The sequence below is a fragment of the Drosophila innubila genome, assembly GCF_004354385.1.
Source record: "Drosophila innubila isolate TH190305 chromosome 2L unlocalized genomic scaffold, UK_Dinn_1.0 4_B_2L, whole genome shotgun sequence".
Taxonomy (NCBI): Eukaryota; Metazoa; Arthropoda; class Insecta; order Diptera; family Drosophilidae; genus Drosophila; species Drosophila innubila.
Window position 1 is genome coordinate 4,008,810 of NW_022995372.1, and position 18,571 is coordinate 4,027,380.

Sequence of the window (18,571 nt, forward strand, 5' to 3'; positions counted from 1 at the left end):
TCAGTAAATTTTCACAAAGCCGTGTTAATTAAAAACGTCGCTTGTGTTTGGCCGAAAGAGACAAAGAGGAAGGGGGAGAGAGAGAGAGAGAGAAAGATCACATAACTCACTCACTCAATATATCTCTATCTTCAGATTGCTTGGAATTATCTATCGTGTGTTTCGTTCTGAGTTTTTGCGCTTGAGATACTTTATACAAGTCTGAAAGTTGTTTGTTTTATTGTCGTCGTTGTCGTCGCTTCAAATGTTGTTTGTGTTTTATTTTTATTTTTATCAGCGCTTCAAGCAACGTAGGAAGAAGTTGGAAAAAGCAGAGGAAAAACTGCATTGAGTTATCGAGTGGCAGACAAAACGTAAACAAAACGCGTCTCTCTCTGTTTCGCTCTCTCTCCCTCTCATTCTTTCTCTTCCTTGCGAACGTTTTTTATTTGTTTATTGCGTGTAAATTTCGGAAGCAAACAAATAACCACAAAATCCAAGATAAAACTGTTTTTTTCTTGAGTTATCGAAGTTTTAATACTCTTAAATTTATTTTTTTACTGTGATCAGTATTATTAATTTTTAATTTGTATTAATCGTTGTATTTAACGAACCTTTAGTGATTTTAAGGACAGTTGCTTTTAAATTCATTTTCAAATTTTAAGCTCTGGAATACAAATTTTTAATATGTAATCTAAAATTGTTAATTTTGAATTTTAAATTTATACAATAAAATTAAACTCAATTAAAATGTATATTTTTATATTTATTATTTATATAATAAACTACAAATTAAGTTTAACTTGTTCAATCAATTTAATGTTATTTTAAAAGTGAGCAACAACTTTGAAAGTTTTTATTTGCTTGGTTTAAAAATTCTTATAGATTGCTGAATAAAAATAAGAAATAAATCCTTTTATTTTTATATAAATGCTTATTCTTAAATACATAAATTAATTAGTAGCGCTATGCAAGTGACCCGGAGTGTATTTGGGCATTCTAGTTGCAGTTGAGTTCACAGTGTGTGTCAATAGTATGCATTCCTTTACCTTTATTTGTGTGTTTGTTGAATAGAGCGCATGACGAATTGACAAATTTTTTGATTATGTCTTAAGTGAAATTGTTTGAATATGCATTTCGTACCGAAAATTCATTTGCTTTTCCTTATCTTTTTACTGGCTCTGCTGCGCCCTCTGCTGCGGCCTCTGCTGCGGCCTCTGCTGCGTCCTCTGCTGCGTCCTCTGCTGCTGCTGCCATTGTTCTGTGTGCAGTTACATAACAAGCATACAGTCACTCAAGTAATTGTTTTCACCAAGCAAAAAATTCACACATTTTATTTTTTCAAAGAAAATATATATTTTTATTATATATATTTTATTTTATAGTTTCATTTGGTTTTTAGACAAATATGAATGTTACGATGCATTGTGTTTAACTATTTTTAAAAATATATTTAAAATACATATTTATGAATGTTTTCAAAATTATTTCAATTCTTTTGTCAAAACAATTACTTGACTAGCTGTATTAAAAAATTAGCCGGTTGCGTTGCAATACATGTGCAAAATAATATAAGCGTTGAGCCTGAGGAACTGCAAGAGCACAAAGAGAGCGCAAGCGAGAGAGAGAGAGAGAGAGAGCTGCTAGGAGAGCAGCGTTAGTTATGCAACGGCAGAACAACTACAAAGGTAACAACAACAACAACAACAGCAGCAGCAGCAGCATTGGCAACTGCGAAGAGACGCACAAAGCAACAAAAAATATCAACGGCAACCTCTGGTCTCCCTAATGCCCCCGCACCCCACCCCCTCCACATACACACACACACACACATACACAAATAAAGCCGGTTGGTTATTTGAGTTCTCGCTTGGCGCTGCACTATGGGCCTATTTGCAATTTGTGTGGCATAAAGACAAAGATTCGATGCTACTGAAATTCAAATGTTACTTTATTAAAAGTAGATATTTTAGTTAAATAAAAAAAAAAGTTTTTACTATAGGCATACAGTTATATAGATAAATAAATAAAGAAATTTTTTCCGTCTGTAAAGTCAGATGATTATTTAAAACGCCAATCGTGTGGTGATATTCAAAATCTAATAAATAAACAAATCTAATTATTCACAATAAACATATTTAATTTGTTATTGTCCAGTTATTGATATTAAACTTATTTAACTTGTTGTTGTCCACTATTATTATTTCTATAATTTTTTTTTACAAAAACCTAACCAAAGTACTCAGTAATCTTTTTCAAAAAAATCCAATTTGAAAAATGCGTCTTTGCTTGAAGAAGCTCAAGTAATTAAAATTTATTTTATCGAAATTCTAGTTTAATAAAGGTAATTTTTATACAACATTTTAAGTGCGTAGCTTTACTTTTAGAATTTAAGTCAACAATATTTCTTCGCAGAGTAGTATGGGGAGGGGGTAGGAGGATGTTATAAGCACAAAAAAAAACAATATAAATTCCACTTTACTCTTACTAACTTTAATTCAAATTTTAAGTCTCTAGCTTTATATTTAAAGTTTATGCCGCAAAAAAAAACGAAAATTGCCCATAGTGCGCTGTGTAAAGTTCTCTTTGCTTCTTCGTTTCTTCTTCTACTTCGTTTGCTTTGACTGCCCGCAAGATTCTGCACAGTTTACCGTTACCTTAATGGCTAAATCACCGTTTAGAAACGCAACGTAAAGGCATGAAAAAAGGAAAATGGCTGTGCTTGTTGTTGCTGTTGTAGTAGCAGTTGTAGTTGTTGTTGTTGTTGTATCTTTAGCTGTTTTTTAGTTGACCGATTTCAACGGAATTCTCTTGGCTGAAACGTATACGTAATAATAGTATTTATATATTTCGCAGACGTGCTTAGATTTTAATTAAATTAAAATTACACTCAATTGCGAGCCTGGGAGTCTACAGTGAGCATCAAAACTTCATTTATACCCATTAAAAAAAGTTAAAGCAAAAGGGTGTTTTCATTTAAAGTTATAAGTGAACTTTTGAAGCAACAATTAAGTAATTTTAACTGCAAAATGTTTGTGTTTTATTACCAAATGTGTAGTTTAAAAAAAAAGGGTATTAATAATTGCAATCGGTTTGATGAGATAAGTTTTCCGGTTAACTGAATATCTATATGTCATATGACTAGTTTCCCGAAAATAAATATGGACTATAATATTTGATATAAAATTGATGTGTTTATTTTTCTCAATATATTAAAAAATTAATTTAGTATTGATCGACATAAAATTAGAAATAATAAATTGATCTTGTGATTAGCGCAATAAATAATAAGTGTGTATGTATGAGTTAAATAATTTTCATAATAAAAAATAAAAAAAATAATAATTAAAATTATTTTTAATATCTTTTATTTTAATGGAGCATTAAAATGTAAAGCAGAATTATTTTATATAAATATTATCTTTATAGAAACAATCCACTATGGTATTAAATCATCTTCAAGTAAAAGATAACTATTATATCAAGTTTGAGTTGTATCTTTCTTGTAATTTGTATCTTATGCTGAAAATGTGAACATAAACTTGTTCAGAAGCAATTTAGTTGCTCTTATCAAAACACACAGAAAATTTCTAGATTCTAAATAGATGAACGATAACGAGTGTAGAATCTCTCATGAGAATTCTCATCATGAATTGCAAGCTTTTAATATGTGTTATTCTCAGCATGATAAGATGGATTCCCTTAGAGAAATATTTGGCTTAATGATTTGCCTGAAGTTCTTGATAATGAAGAAGAAGAGGAAGAACACGAAAACAAAGCACTTGTTGGGCTTTCTTTTAATCAATCACAAGGCGGGGCAGGAAAATGTATAACAGTGCATTATTATAAGTACGATATGGCAGATATATTTATGTGTGTATATGTAAACAATGAGAACCAACAATAACAACAAAGGCAATGAAATGCATTATTATTAATATCACAAAAATACATGACAAAACAATGAGCAGCAAATGAGTGAGAGAGAGACAGAGAGGGAGGGATAGAGAGAGAGAGAGAGAGAGAGAGAGAGAGAGAGAGAGATTATGCATCTGCTTTTGTGCCACGCGTACTGGAAATTATATAAAACATGTTTCTACTGCTGCTGCCCCTTGGGGTAAGGATGGCGGCAGGGGAAGGGAAAGGGGAAGGGGAAGCATAGCCTAAGGCAAAAACAATAAGAGTAGAAGAAGAACAAAAATATAACGCAATGCAGCTGTGCGTGTGTTTGTCGCTCACTCTCCCTCTCTCTCTCTCTTCTTCACACTCACTCTCTCTCTTTTTTTGAATGCAGCTTAAGCTTCAGCTACAACGGCAAATGTTGTTGATGTTTTTATATCAAATATAAGTGCAACAACAAAGCTGATACTCTTTGCAGTTCCCTGAAGAAAGCTGAATATAAAATACGCTTATCGAAAAATTCAATCGAAGATCGATTTCGTTTGATATTAATTTTATTCCGTTATTTTATAAGTGCATTTAGTTTTTATTTTCATTTTTTGTATTTAATAATTTTGTATATAATAATTTTTGTAAACTATCAACAAAAATTATGTGCCTTAAACTTATATTTTAAAAATTATAATCATTAATTGCGTGTGTATTAAATTTTAATTATCATTTTTGTAGCTTTATTTTCATTAAATAATTTTTTTTTAAGATTTTTGAAAATAATATATAAAATATAATCAATTAATTATGTGTATTAAAATTTATAAAATTATAATCTTTATTTTTTCTGTGCCTTCAATTTATTATTCTATTGTAGAACACTTTATTTATTTAACATTTTCTTATTCAGATAATTTTCAAATAATTCGGTTCGTAATACCGGAACCGTTAACCGAAACTAACCGTTTCTGAATGAAAATTCTCTGTCAAGAACCGAAAACCGAAACGTTTGTACCGGTACGGTTGTGGTAAAGTTGCTAGGTCAAAGATTTGTCCAACTTCCAACTGTCAAACTTCCAACACCAACTTCCAACTTCTTCAAAACTGAACAGATTTTCAAACGGAATGTCATTTTGATCATGATTTCGCCTCTAAATTCAATCTGTATTCAATTTTTGTTTATTTAGAAAATTTAATTATTTTCGACCAAGATTCGATTTCAATGGTAAGGGTCCCCCCTTTGAAATTTCGAAAATTCAAAATTTTAAATCCCACGTTTTCACTTTTAATCAACTCCTCCTATCGTAATTAGTATAAAACAACACTTCAAACTTGATTCTGAGATCATGAGAAATTGAACAAGAATTTGGACTTGTAAAGTTGCTAAATCCGAAGTCTGACCAACTTCAAACTGTTATAACTTGATCAAAACTAAACCGATTTTCAAGCGGAATGTCATGCTTTAAATTTATTATTTTTTAATATTTAGATCACTATAAAAAAATCACTATTACTTCAAAAATCATAATCATATCGTTTCCTAAGTAAATATATCATATATTGTCTGCTAAATGAATTATGTTCGTACTGCATTTTATAATGTTGATACCCTATAACTGCATAGTGTATAACAAGAATGCAGAAAATAAATACAAAAAGTTTTTGGTTGGGTGGTGGCTGCAATGTACTGAGAATGAGAGAATTTGACACGTTGGCAACGCGTAGCAAAAAATAAAAACACTCTCTCAGACACACACGCATACACACAGACACAAACACACTTGGATTATGCAGCTGATGAGCTTACAAGCGAGAGAGAGAGAGAGAACGCAGAACGAGATGAAGACAAAGACAATGATAGAGCTTCAACTGCAGCTTCTCAAATTGACAAGAGGGTTGACTTAACAGTTGTTTTTGCATTTTCACTTGCACCAAATGTAGCTTAAGAAAAGCAATTTAAATCTAAATGCACCTTGTTTTAATCACTAAAATTCTTGCAAATATGAAATAAAATTTTGTTTAATTTTGGCAATGAGTGCAATTTTATTACTTGCAAATATGAAATAAAATTTTGTTTAATTTTGGCAATGAGTGCAATTTTATTACTTTATTTTTATTATTTTAATGTCATAATATTTAATATGAATTTGGAAAGAAAAAAAAAAAAATATTTAAAAATTCAAATGAATAGTTTATCTTAATTTGAAATTTAACCATTGACAAATTTTGATTAGATTAAAATTTAGAAAGTCAGATTCTTAAAATAGTGAACTTTAGTTGAGAATTTCTAATTATTTACTATATTACTTATATTCTCTTTTAACTGCAAAAATATATACTCAGCATTTGTATATTTTTTTTCTTCAACTTTTCAAAATTTGTTTAGAATTTCTAAACATCAAATGTAAAATTTTTTTATTGAATTTTCGAAATGTGGATGTTTACTGGGATATTATCAATAGCAACAATTAAATTATTACTTAACAATAAAATTTGTATCATAGTTGTATTTTTTATACACTACATCGATTAAAAATTGACAATTAAGGAAATAAATAAATAAAGGTAGAGAATTTTTTGTAATCAAACACACATTTAGTTTAATATTTATATTAAATTTATTTTTCGTCTACTCCAAATAAACAATTAATAATTTAAAGTTTTACACATTCGAGATACTTGTATATTTGTAGTGTGTTAATGTATCTCAGCAATAGAGTAACTTAAGGTCGATCCGTCTTCGTGTTCATCTGTAGACATTTAGATAAATCTCTTCAACCTTAACCCTTGCCTGCCGAAAAGACAAACTTGCACTTAGCCAGCGGCAACACATAAAGACCCCAACATTGAGTTAGTCCCCCTATTTTGTAGAAAAAAGATTCACACTTGGCGCCTTTTACTCAGTTCTTTTCAAAAGGGTAAACAGGGGGATAGGAGGAGTTCGAGGGGAAGGTAGGGTAGGTCGTAGGCGGCTCGACCCGACTCTAAGTGTTTCTTGTAACTTGAGTCTTCAAGTGGCCAGCTGGCATTTGCTTTTTCTTTTCGTTTTCACAGTTTTCTTTTTTCCGCCGTATTCTTGGAGCCTTTTTCTACTTCGAAAAAAAAGGGGAAAGGGTGGCAAATTGTTTTGTTCACAGCAAAAAAAAAAAATAATAATAATGCCATGAAAAAAGAATTGTAAAAGTATGTTAATAAAAGTTGTATTCATCTCTGTTCTTTTTTTTCTCTTTTGCAGTGTCTTGAAGCAAGTTGTTATGTGTAGCCCTCGAGTTAGACATCAAATCAGCGACAAGCAGCATTAACAACAGCAGCAACAACAACAACAACAACAACGGGCACATCTAACGCTGCAGCTAACAGATGAGCCCCAACAACAGATGTCAATTGCTGCAGCCGAAAATGCAGGGTAAGTTTTCAAATAAGCCAAAGAAGAATTTTTTTAAATTTTAACAAAACTTGCAAAGTCTCTTGAAAAAAATCTCAAAGCATAAAGAACGTTTTATAGCTGTAAGTCCAATTATTCTCTTAAATTAACTGAAAAATTTACACAATTCAGTTGTTGAGTTACAATTTTAAATAAATTAATTTTTTTTTATTCTGCTACATTTTATTAATATTTTGAGCACGCTACCTGCTACTCAAAGCATTTTCAATGCAATTTCAAAAATTTTCAAAATAGGTAAGTTACAGATTTGCTTTAACACGTCAGGGTTCGAACCCAGTCTTTTTCAATCTGTAGTTGTAGTTTTGTGATAGGTCGGCGACTCTATCAGCTGAGCCACCTGACCACCCAAATAACTCTAAAAAAAAACATTTTGTTTTCAATTTTGAAGTTTGTTAAGCCGAAATATACAATTTTAGCGAAATAAAAACTTGTTTCAATTTTAAACATATTCATTACAACAAATTATTTGCAAGTTTTAATTTTTCTAAAATTACTTTTGACACTTGTCATTGTAAAATGGAACTCTTAGGCCACATATTTCCCACTCTATTATTGAAAAACGAAAAAATAAACATTTTTATGTACTTTTGAGTGTATTTGAATTTTAAAATCATTGATCAAGAATATTTTTCAAAAGGCCGCTTTATTTTCGAAAATATTTTAATATTTTGTGCTCAAGAGAATTGTCTACAAAAGCAATCGAACAAATTTTTTAGGCTTCCACATAATCAATGATTTTACGCACATAACTTTGAAGTCAGTTGAAATTATTTAAAATTTAAGTTTAATAAAATTACAGTAAAGTCATTTGTTATAATTATTTGCATATTTAAAACAATAAACAAATTTATTTAATATTTATTTTCGGGCTTTTATTCAATTAAACACTGAATTTAATTTACTTCAATAAATTTAAAATTTAATTAAAACTCAAGGAAACTATTTGGACAATCTCATTTTTCTTTTTGGGATAAATTTAATTCTCTCTAAAATTACGTGTCTTCTTCTCTTAGATTTTGAATAAAATCCTTCATTTTGGTAAAATTGATAAATCCATCTAAAAACTTACTTTTCTTTTAATTGTTTAATTCCGCATCCCAGTTATTCAATCGATAATAATTCATTCAATTAATCAGTCTTTTATTACTCAACCGCAATTTAGATGCAGGTCTGTATTCAGCAGAAGCTTATTGAATCATTAATTGCCCTCGCTCAGTTTCAAAAGTATCTCACAGATACAATGCGAGCAAATACATATATTTAAGAGATACAAATAGTCTACGACACCTTGCCACCAATTCAGAATGAATATTGGGAAGAAAAAGAGTTAAAGAGAGAGCTAGAGAGCGAACGAGAGATTCTCCACATTCTCTTTGTCTCAATTTTGTTGTGAAATATTTTTGCGCATATTTTATTTGATTTGATTTATAGCTTTCAATTACTTTTTGTATCTTTGTTTCTTGTGGTCATAATTTCTTAAGTTTTGTTTTGGTATTTCCATTCTTTCTTTCTTTCTTTCTGTCTTTCAGTGCTTTTTTTCTTCCTCTCTTTAGCTTTTTATGATTGAAATTGATTTTATTACCTTTTTATATTAGTTGAACTGCGTTCCAAGTGGAAATTTGTGGCGCTTTTTATGGTTTTATTTTCTTTCAACTGCGCGACTCTCGTCGCTTTTTTATGGGTCAATGTGGGAACTAATAGGTTCTAGAGCTTATAAAAAGTGCACTCGGGGGGAAAATGTAATAAATAATATAAAATCGCTGAGCTTTTCTGTATTCGAGGGAAAATTTATTGGAGTTGTTAAAATAAAATAAAATACATATTACAAGTTATTGTTATATTTATAACAATTTATGCTGCAGGAATTAAAAAAAAACTGTTGATTAGTTATATGAATATTGGCTGACAAATTAAGTATACGTCTATGCAGTACGCGAATTAATTGTTTTGACAGCAGATAAATATGAAATTAAACTCAAACAGTCGCATTATTTATTTTGTAATCTTTTTCTAAAAACCGTATTAATAAATATAATTTAAATTGTTAATTTTTAACATAAATAACATCCATAACATTATTCTTTAGGCAATAAGTAATATTATTTAAGATTTTTTTTTTTTGATTATATTATAATACAACATGTAATTTTTTTTAAGTAATATTGTTATAATATTCTTCAAATACAAAATACCTTAATTTAACTATGCAAATTTATTTATAAATAAAATATGTTTAAAAATTGTTTTTCTGGAAAAAAAAGTTTTAATTGTTTTATTATGCTCCATATATACACTCTCTTAATTTATTTTTTGGAACACACTTAATTAGATTATTTTTATATTTTTATTTTGCGAATTTTTAGTATTTGCAATAAAAAAGAACAACAAATTTTGAGAAACTGTCTTTATTTTAAGTATTTTTTTATTTAAAAAAAAACTGACTATGCACATATAATTAAATATATACCGTTAATGGAAACTGCAGCGATTTGTATTTGATTGTCAATCAGTCAGTCAGTACATTTATAGAGCTGTACTGTAAATCCATTCAAATGATATGCGACTTTCCCACTGAATTTAATGACTAAATCAACTCAACGCCCGTTGAAGATTTTCACTGCATAATTTTCACTTTTCTTCGATGCCGCAACGAAAACGAAAGTGAAATAAATGAGGTGTGCTGCAGAGAGAAAAAGCTAAAGAGATTTAGAGAAAGAGTGGGAGAGAGAGAGATGAAAAACAGTTTGAAGTAGAGTTACGAGTGCAAACCGTTTTTTTTTTTTGGTTTAGGCCTAGAAACACACAAAAACTGAGCTACAGTGAAGCCCAAGCGAACGACTCGCGGCCACGCTGATGAGTTTAGCCCACTTTCACTTTCATTTGGTTTGGCTTCGTTCCATTTTTCTAGTTTTCGGCGGCTCGACTTTAGCCGGTTTTTCCAACCGCATAGAGCGAGAAAAAGAGATGGAAAGCGAGAGTGAGTGAGAGAGCTAGTTGACTGACAATGAAATAAAGTTGTTTCATATTTCATGGCAAGTTGAAACTGAAACTGAAACTGAAACTATTTCAGGCAACGCCTTATAAAAAAAAAGAGAAAAATAAATGTGTAAAAAAAAAGTTGCATAGAAAAATGCCAGAAAATTACTCATCCAACTGTAGACAGAGCAGCGGCATTGTATCTTGATCAATGGCAAAAAGATACATTCATTGTCTGCCCACGTAATAGTCAGAAATACTCACACTCATATTCGAGTATTCGTCTCGACAATGTTTAGCTACTTTTTTACTAAGTAACTAAATATAAATCTATTAGTTTTCACATTTTGCTCGCTCACTTTCACTTTTGTCAATCGCAATTAGTGGCCAACAACAACAAAAACAACAACAGCAACAACACTAAAAAAAACAACAATATAAACATTGTACAAAGTTTCTCATTTTAATTGCATTCGTCTTCGAAATGAGCCTAACAACAAAATAGCTAAAAAGCTATTTATCAGCTAGTAAATAAAGCATTGTAAACAATAAAAAATACAACGCCAACAACAACAAATGCATTAGTTTATATAAAGCTAAACGCCAAAATTACTTAACTTGTAAATTTTAGCAAGTTTATGGATCTGAACTTTGACTTTTTCTAATTTGTTGCTTGAAAAATAAACAAAAAGGTAATATTCAAAAACTTATTTTTATGCTTGATCTGACCGAATATTTAATGCACTGTTCCATTGCTCTTACATATAATTTACACATAATTTATTTATATAATATATATTAATGATACATTTTACTTTCGTAATTTGTAGCTTGAAAATAAATGAATTTATAAATATTGGTTGAAAGTTTCAGACACAAATATTAACAGAATTTTTATAATTGACCTCACTTATATACTTAATACTCTATATGATTGTTCCTATATGAATCTGTTTATGAAATATGTCGAAAATTGCCATAAGATTTTAATTTTTCTTATTTAAGCAAAACTGAGAAATACCCAATTAGCCCTAGATAAAATTAGAGATTAGTTAGTTAGCAAAATTAGTTAGAAATACTAATATAGAAGCTTTAATATACATAACTAATTTTTTTTCTATTTCATAGTAAGAGTTTTAATCCTTTAAAGTAAAACTTCTGGTTTAAGCTGACATCGTTCTAAAAAAATATTAGTAAAGTATAATAAAAGATATTTTCCAAGCAATTTGCATTGCATACACAGCAACGAAACAAAGAAAATGAATGGAAATGAAGAAATAAAGTGTATAATAACAGAACTGAAAATGCAACACTGCAATTGCGCTGTGTGCATATAAATTATGATGGCAAAGTCTCTCTCACTCTTTTAGAGGAATGATAAGGATAAAAATATCTGGTTTTTCTTCATATTTTCCTTCCTTTTCCATTACTATTTCTTTATTTTTTATTTTTTTTTTTGCTTTGCAAATGCGTGCAAATTACAAAGCTTGTGCATTAGTTTTGGCGAGAGAAAATTCGCTGTGAAGAGGTTTTCCGTCATTTTCCGCATGACAAAGAAAAGTCATAAAAACAAAACGCAGTTATTTGCTTCAATGTGGGCGCGACGCCACTGTGGAATTTTCATCAAAGTTCTTCTTTATTTTATTTATTTTTTTCACAGATACAGCCATAGATACAGATACAGATACATTTAATGCACGCGCAACTGTAAGTCGAATTTCAATCTAAAAATCTGATTGATTGCCTGTTACTTGACCACGCCCCTGGCCAATTAAGGCGTACTTACCTTAAACACAACTTGAGAAATAAACAAAAACAAAATAAATACATTTTGAAAAATAAAATAGAAACAATAAAAAATCAAATTACAAGCAATATTCATAAAGATTCTGCTTATGTAAGCGGCTTATGAATTTTTTTCTTTTCTTTTCTTTTTTGTTTTTTTTTTTTTTTTTGTTACGAGTTTGGAAAAGTGATTTGGTTTTGTTGTTGGGGCGTTGTTAGGCTTGTGTGTGTGGGCGTTGTTTGTTGTTTTCTTGTAGTTGTTGTTGTTGCTTTAGAAATTATATGAAATTTGCTGCGTAGTTGTTGCCAAATGGAAATTTTGTGTTTTTATTACGTTATTTAATGGATGCTGTTTGGTTTTTTAAGTTCGCTTTATGGTCCATGGGAATAATTCATGAAACTGGGTTGTAATCTGCAATTATCATAGCACAGAAATAAAAGAAAAATGTTTTCTTGTTTAAATAAGTTTTTTTCTTACACTTCACATAAACTTGCCGATTAACAGACCTATAACAGAACTGCTTGGTTCAGTATGTTAAGTGCAACAGTTGCCGCAACAATTACATAGTTCAAACACAATTTCTAAGCTGTGTTATTTAACAGCGCTGCACAGGATCACTCTGCTTATCACACACACACACACACACACACACAACGCAAGCAGTGCACGACTAGCAGAGAGCGCAAACCGAACACCTTGAATGTGACGTCACGCGCTGACTCTCTTTCTCTCTCGCTCTCTTGATATTCACGCTCTTTGGTTTGATCGTCAACTAGCAGACATGCGCAGTGCTACACTTTTTGATTGATCTCCTCATTATTCTGATAATTTAAATTCTTTCGCGTTAATGAGGCGATCGTTTGACATATTCAACATTTCCATGTACGTCATCATTGAAATGAGATATTATTATAAAAAATACATTTCTATTTGGAATAAGACTCATAAAAAGCATAATAGTATTTTCATTTATCGCATAGATTCTTATTGTAATAATACTAACAATGACATAAGAAGTTGATTGAAAGTTGAATCTTGCAACTATACAAGTCAAAAGTTTTGTCCAATTTGACATGATTTAAAAAAAAAGTTTAAGGTCTCAGAATAAAGTTCAAAGTGTTGTTTTATACTAATTACGATATAAGAAGTTGATTAAAAGTGAAAAGTTGAGATTTAAAATTTTCAATTTTCAAAATTTCAAAGGGGGTACCCTTAGCATCAAAATCGAATTCCAGCAAAAAATAATTTTTTTTAAGAAATGAATAAAATTTAAATGCAGAATGAATAAAAAGGCAATTCCATGATCAAAATGACATTACGCTTGAAAATCGGTTCAGATTTGCCAGAGTTATGACGGTTTGAGGTTGGTCAAACCTTTGAACTAGAAACTTAACAAGTCCACACTTTTGTTAATTTGACATGATTTTTTACCAAAAAAATTAAGCATCTTAGAATCAATTAAGAAGTGTTTTTTTAGACTAATTATAATATAAGGAGTTGATTAAAAGTGAAAACTTGAGATTTATAGTAAGTAGTCTAAAGATACAATTAGTTGTACAGCAAGCAGTTCTGTGTCTGCCAGCTGTGTTAACACCCACTCATGTAACTATGTGTATCTTATTTTAATCGGGCCTACAACTTTTTGGCAACACACTTTCCAACATGTCAATCACCTATATCTAACAAAAAAAAAAAGAAAATACAATTACAACAACAACAACAACAAGTGCAATAAATACTTTCTTGAACTCGCCATGTTGTTTGTCATAAACAAAATTTGATATACGATTATGATCCGTCTAAGTTATAACGCATATTATTTTTTCTTATTTATTATTAATTTTTTTTTTTTGGTTTTTTCTTGGTTTGTAGGGAAAAGTTTAGCAAATCGTAAGGAGCTCATTAAGTTGTTGTCCATGTCAAAAAAAACATACATATATTAATTACATGCTACTTACCTAAGCATTTCTCTCCCTCTCTCTCTCTTTGTTTCTCTGTTTTTTTGCTCATGCTCTCTTCGAGTTTGTATTGTGAATTTTGTCCAGCTGTTATACACGCAGACATGAAGCAGACGACCGCTAATTACCCCAAAAAGCATCAGACAGTCTGGCAACCTGAACAAATCTCAACATACTTTAGTCTGGTTATATAACAGATTGCTTTAAGTCAGCAAAACAGTTGAAGGAATTTTAAGTAATCTAACTAGTGAACTAAGAAATCAAATAAACTAAAAGTAGAATGAAAATTTAAACCAAGCAAATCCAATTATAGAGTTGGAAAAGAAGTTTAAATTGGAACCAAATGAACTAAATGTAGAATGTAGTGTATCTAGGGAATTTATTTAAAGAAATATCGGTTCATATAAAGTAAATGAAAAAGGATGTGCAAAAAAAGTAAATACTATAATATATTTTAATTTAATCAAGATATACTAAGCTTATGAACATTTTTTAAAATTTTATATAAACTACAATAAATCTTTGTCTCATAAATATTAAAGGTAGCTCTTTAAATAAACCATCTTTATTCTGTAACAGCATTTGTTTTTCAAATTTAAATACGTTAAGCCAGAAGAGTATCTATATTCACCGAACACTGTATTTCAGTTTCATCTTTTTGCGTTTTTCCTTCAGGTACACAATCTCTACTTTAGGCAGTTGTCTCAATAACAAGACTTCACCTTCAAAGCAAATTTTTGCAAATCAAGTTTAACACCAAAAGCCCAAGAAAAGACATAACAACAACAAAAAAAATACTCAGATACTCGCAAACTGCCAAAAACAGAAAAAAGTGAATTAAAAAAACTATGTAATTTTTGTTTTTCGTTTAAAATTTTCGTTTCGCTTCTTGACGCTGCATAGTTTCAGTTTTAGCCACGTTTGAAGTCTATAAATGTTGGTTAAGGTTGGCTTAACTTTGAAATCAAGTTTGGGCCAAACACAAACATAAATATACACTTGTGTAGGCCAACATAGTTGGATAGTTGGTTAGCTGGTTGGTTGTTTTTTAGCCTGGTCTATCTAGTTGTTTTTGTTTGTAACTTAATGCAGCCAGGTTTACTGCAAGTTGTTGTTCAGTTTCAGTATCATTGCTGGATATTAGACACGGTCTGATTATCTGATAAATTCATAGATATGTGACGGCATTAAAATAATTGTGATTTACGTGAATTCCTAACTGCGTTTCAAATGCATTTCGATACGACTTAAACTAATATAGGAAAATTCAAATACTTAGTAAACATTTAAAAAAAAAAGTAAGCTGAAATTTTTTTGTAATCAAAAGTGCGCGACTTTAAATTTAAATTTTGATTAGCTTTCTTAATTCATAGAAGACCAAAGAAAAGAGCTTTCATATACATATAAATCTAAAAGCATTCCTGATCTATATAATAATATTTGCAGCAATAAAAATCGTTTACAAAAAAAATATAACTTAACATAAGAAAAATAAAAAAGTTGGGCACATAATGCATATAATAAATTTCTCTTGACAAACAAATTTTAGTTTTAAGACCTGTCTCCAGCAGGCCCGAAAATAAAAATTCCTGTCAAACTTCACATAAAAAAAAAAAAAAAAATTCCTGCATTTTTTTTTATATGAAGTTTGAGAGGAATTTTTAATTTCCGGGACTGCCTGAGTCAGGCCCTTAAATTATAACTCTACTATATTCATATGCTGATCCAATTTACTTAGTTTCTTCCAAAAAAAAATTATTTAGTTCTTAATTACGAGTCACGTTTTATAGATAATGCTCTGAATTTTAGCTTGTTTATCAAGCTCCTTATCTTACCTTATTCCTAACCTTCATTACACTCGATAAGCTCATGATACTTGATATGAAACCTATTTGCGTTCTTAAAGATAAAAATCAACTGCCTTAAAACGTTCAAAAATTCCAGACAATTCATGTTCAATTTTGGGTATTCAAGTTATAAGGATATTTTCACATTTCACACCCTAAGCTAGCACTTTTAATAACAAAATATCTTAAAAACTTAGTTTTTATCTTCAAATTTAAATAAATTAAAAAATTTTCACATTGCCCTTAACAGCTGTTAACTGAACAGCTTCATGTCAATGCTGAATGTTTGCGCTATGTTATATAACAGTTTGACAATAATCAACTTTAGTTAAGATCAATTCTTAATAAATTTTGCAACTTTTGGGTTCAATGTGCAGCCTTGGTTTTTTTAAAAACAAGAGAGAGGGAAAGAGAGAGAGAGAGAGGAGCAGAAAGAGAAGATACACAAATTCATACACACAATTTTACTGCCTGTGTGTGTGAGTCAGTGCAATAATACTAAAAGCAAATAAGCCTCTGTTTTCCTCCCCAATCAGCAACTGACAGTAATAAAAAAAATAAAAAAAATGAAAATAATAAAAATCGTATACAGCAAAAAAAAATAAAAAAGGTATATATGTAATATCAATAATAATAAGTTTCGCCTTCGGGTAGGTCATGTGAGATGTGAGAGAGTATTGAGAATGCTGCACATTCTTACAGTTCTCTTGCTCTTTGTTTGCCATTTGTCGAGGTCCATGCGTGATAAAAGCCAAGAAATAACTCAACATATGAGTTGTTACGGTAGATAAACATGTAAACATTTATTTATATATAAAACTCTGACAGACTGACAATCTTTTAGCACTTTTTAATGGCGTTTTGTTAAATGGAAACAGTCTAGGGTGCAAAAGTGTTTACGAAACTGCTTTGTGCTTCATTCAATCTGTTTCTTTATAGTTAAATTATATGATATATATATTTTAATATTATTTCGGAAAATTCAACCCTTCGTTGGAAGAGTTATCTGCTCAATAAATAAAGAGTCGAGAAAAATTCTGGAAAATTATTTGTTATTCTTTTTAATAAATTTCAAATTGTATTTACCATTTAATTTCAAAAGTTTTAAAAATTCTAGAGCAAAAGTTAATAAATAATTTTTCTATAAATATGTAACTAACTTTATCTACAATTATTATAAATTATTTGATTTAATTTTTATTGTTAAACTTTCATCAAATTAATTGCCGATTGATTTGATTTTCCATTTGACCGTTGGATTTTTCATCTCAATTTGCCGTTTGCATACATAAAAGTGACAATTATCGACAGGCCATTAATTAAATGTATGAATTATTACAACAGTTAGTTTTTATTGCTGCATAAATTATTGTTAAATAAATAATATGTATTTTGCAGTCGTAAAAATTGTTGACACAACCAAATGAATTTTCACAATGTTTCAAAGTGTCAAATAAAATGTGCTACATTTCAATATTGTTGCCAAGTCTTATAAAAATTTTATTATTTTTTTAGTAAATAACAAAAAAGAGTTGACCTGACTATAAAAAAATCAGGCTATCAATCGATCGATGAATCATTACAAAAAAACTAAATACAACCGATTGGAATTCAAATGATTCACATTATAATTGAGCGGTTTTTAAAGTGGATTGGCAAAAAAGATAAGTTTTCTAATTACAAATTTCAAGAAATAAAAAGCAATGCTATTTTTAATTGTGGTAAAACCATGGGTAAACTTTTGTTTTTAATTTTTTTTATTTATTGCTGTAATTTTAGCACTTAAAATTAAATTTTTAAAGCGATTTAGCCATGACTAATTATAATTGCATTAAAGTGGACGGATTATTTATTGGCCTTTATCTTGTCACGAATCAACGAGTTTCGGTTGTTCTTTTCATTATTCTGTCTTAGTTTATACCCTGTGAAAAGTGTGGAATATAAAATAAATACTTGAAAAAGAAAAAGAACTGCAGTTTGACGTGACTTAGGTTTTATACATTTTAAAGGTGTTCAAACAGCCTAAGAATTCAAGTTTATTTTGTGTTAATAGTCGAACATTAAATAACTTTACGTATAAAATTTGATATGTCGATCTTTGAATATCAAAGATCAAGTTTATTTGAATTTTATCAATAAAATTTTGGACTTTTTTAAAGATATATATATTAGACTTATACAAATATTTATTTATCTCTTAACTATTTTACAAATTTTAATATGTTTACATAATAAATACAGGAATAATCATATTTCTGATATATGTATAGGGTATTTGCTAGTCAAGCACTCTTAATTCCAACATTTTTAATAAGCTTTTGAGCTGCAAAATATAACAGATTATTACGAATTTTGAAAAGATTCTAAATATTTCTCAGCGAAATCTTGGAGATTATATTTAATTTATTTTAAATTATGTTTATATCTTATTGGGGCGTGGCAATATTGCCAAAATTTCCCTTTCTTTTAAGTGTTTAGTCTTCTTCTCCCCTTTAGCAATCCAATTAGCCAACTTTATATGTTTATTTGTTTTCCCACTGCGAATTTCATTTGAATTTTCCTTGTGTTGCACTCGGTTTGCAGCTGCTTTGTGTCTTTCAGTTTTCCAGCAAGAAAATGCTTTTGCCTTTCTGTCTTTTCTTGGTGTTTGTGTGGGCGTGGCCTTTAGTTTGCTTTTATTGCAATTAAA

The 18,571-nt window shown here is 29.6% G+C and overlaps 1 protein-coding gene across 6 annotated transcripts in view; it reads left to right on the top strand.

Annotated features, from left to right (window-relative positions):
- LOC117780831 (neurogenic protein mastermind) overlaps window positions 1–18,571 on the top strand; it is a 102,069-nt gene that overhangs the window by 17,634 nt on the left and 65,864 nt on the right. For 5 of the 6 annotated variants that reach the window (XR_004617121.1, XM_034617499.1, XM_034617500.1 and 2 more), the window contains exon 3: window positions 7,106–7,276. Coding sequence is in view for 5 of the 6 variants with exons in the window: in XM_034617499.1 (XP_034473390.1) it covers window positions 7,248–7,276 (29 nt within the window). In the remaining variant the exon portion in view is untranslated. Of the gene's footprint in view, window positions 1–1,507; window positions 1,703–7,105; window positions 7,277–18,571 lie in introns of those variants that run through there. The other variant, XM_034617501.1, reaches the window with a different exon arrangement.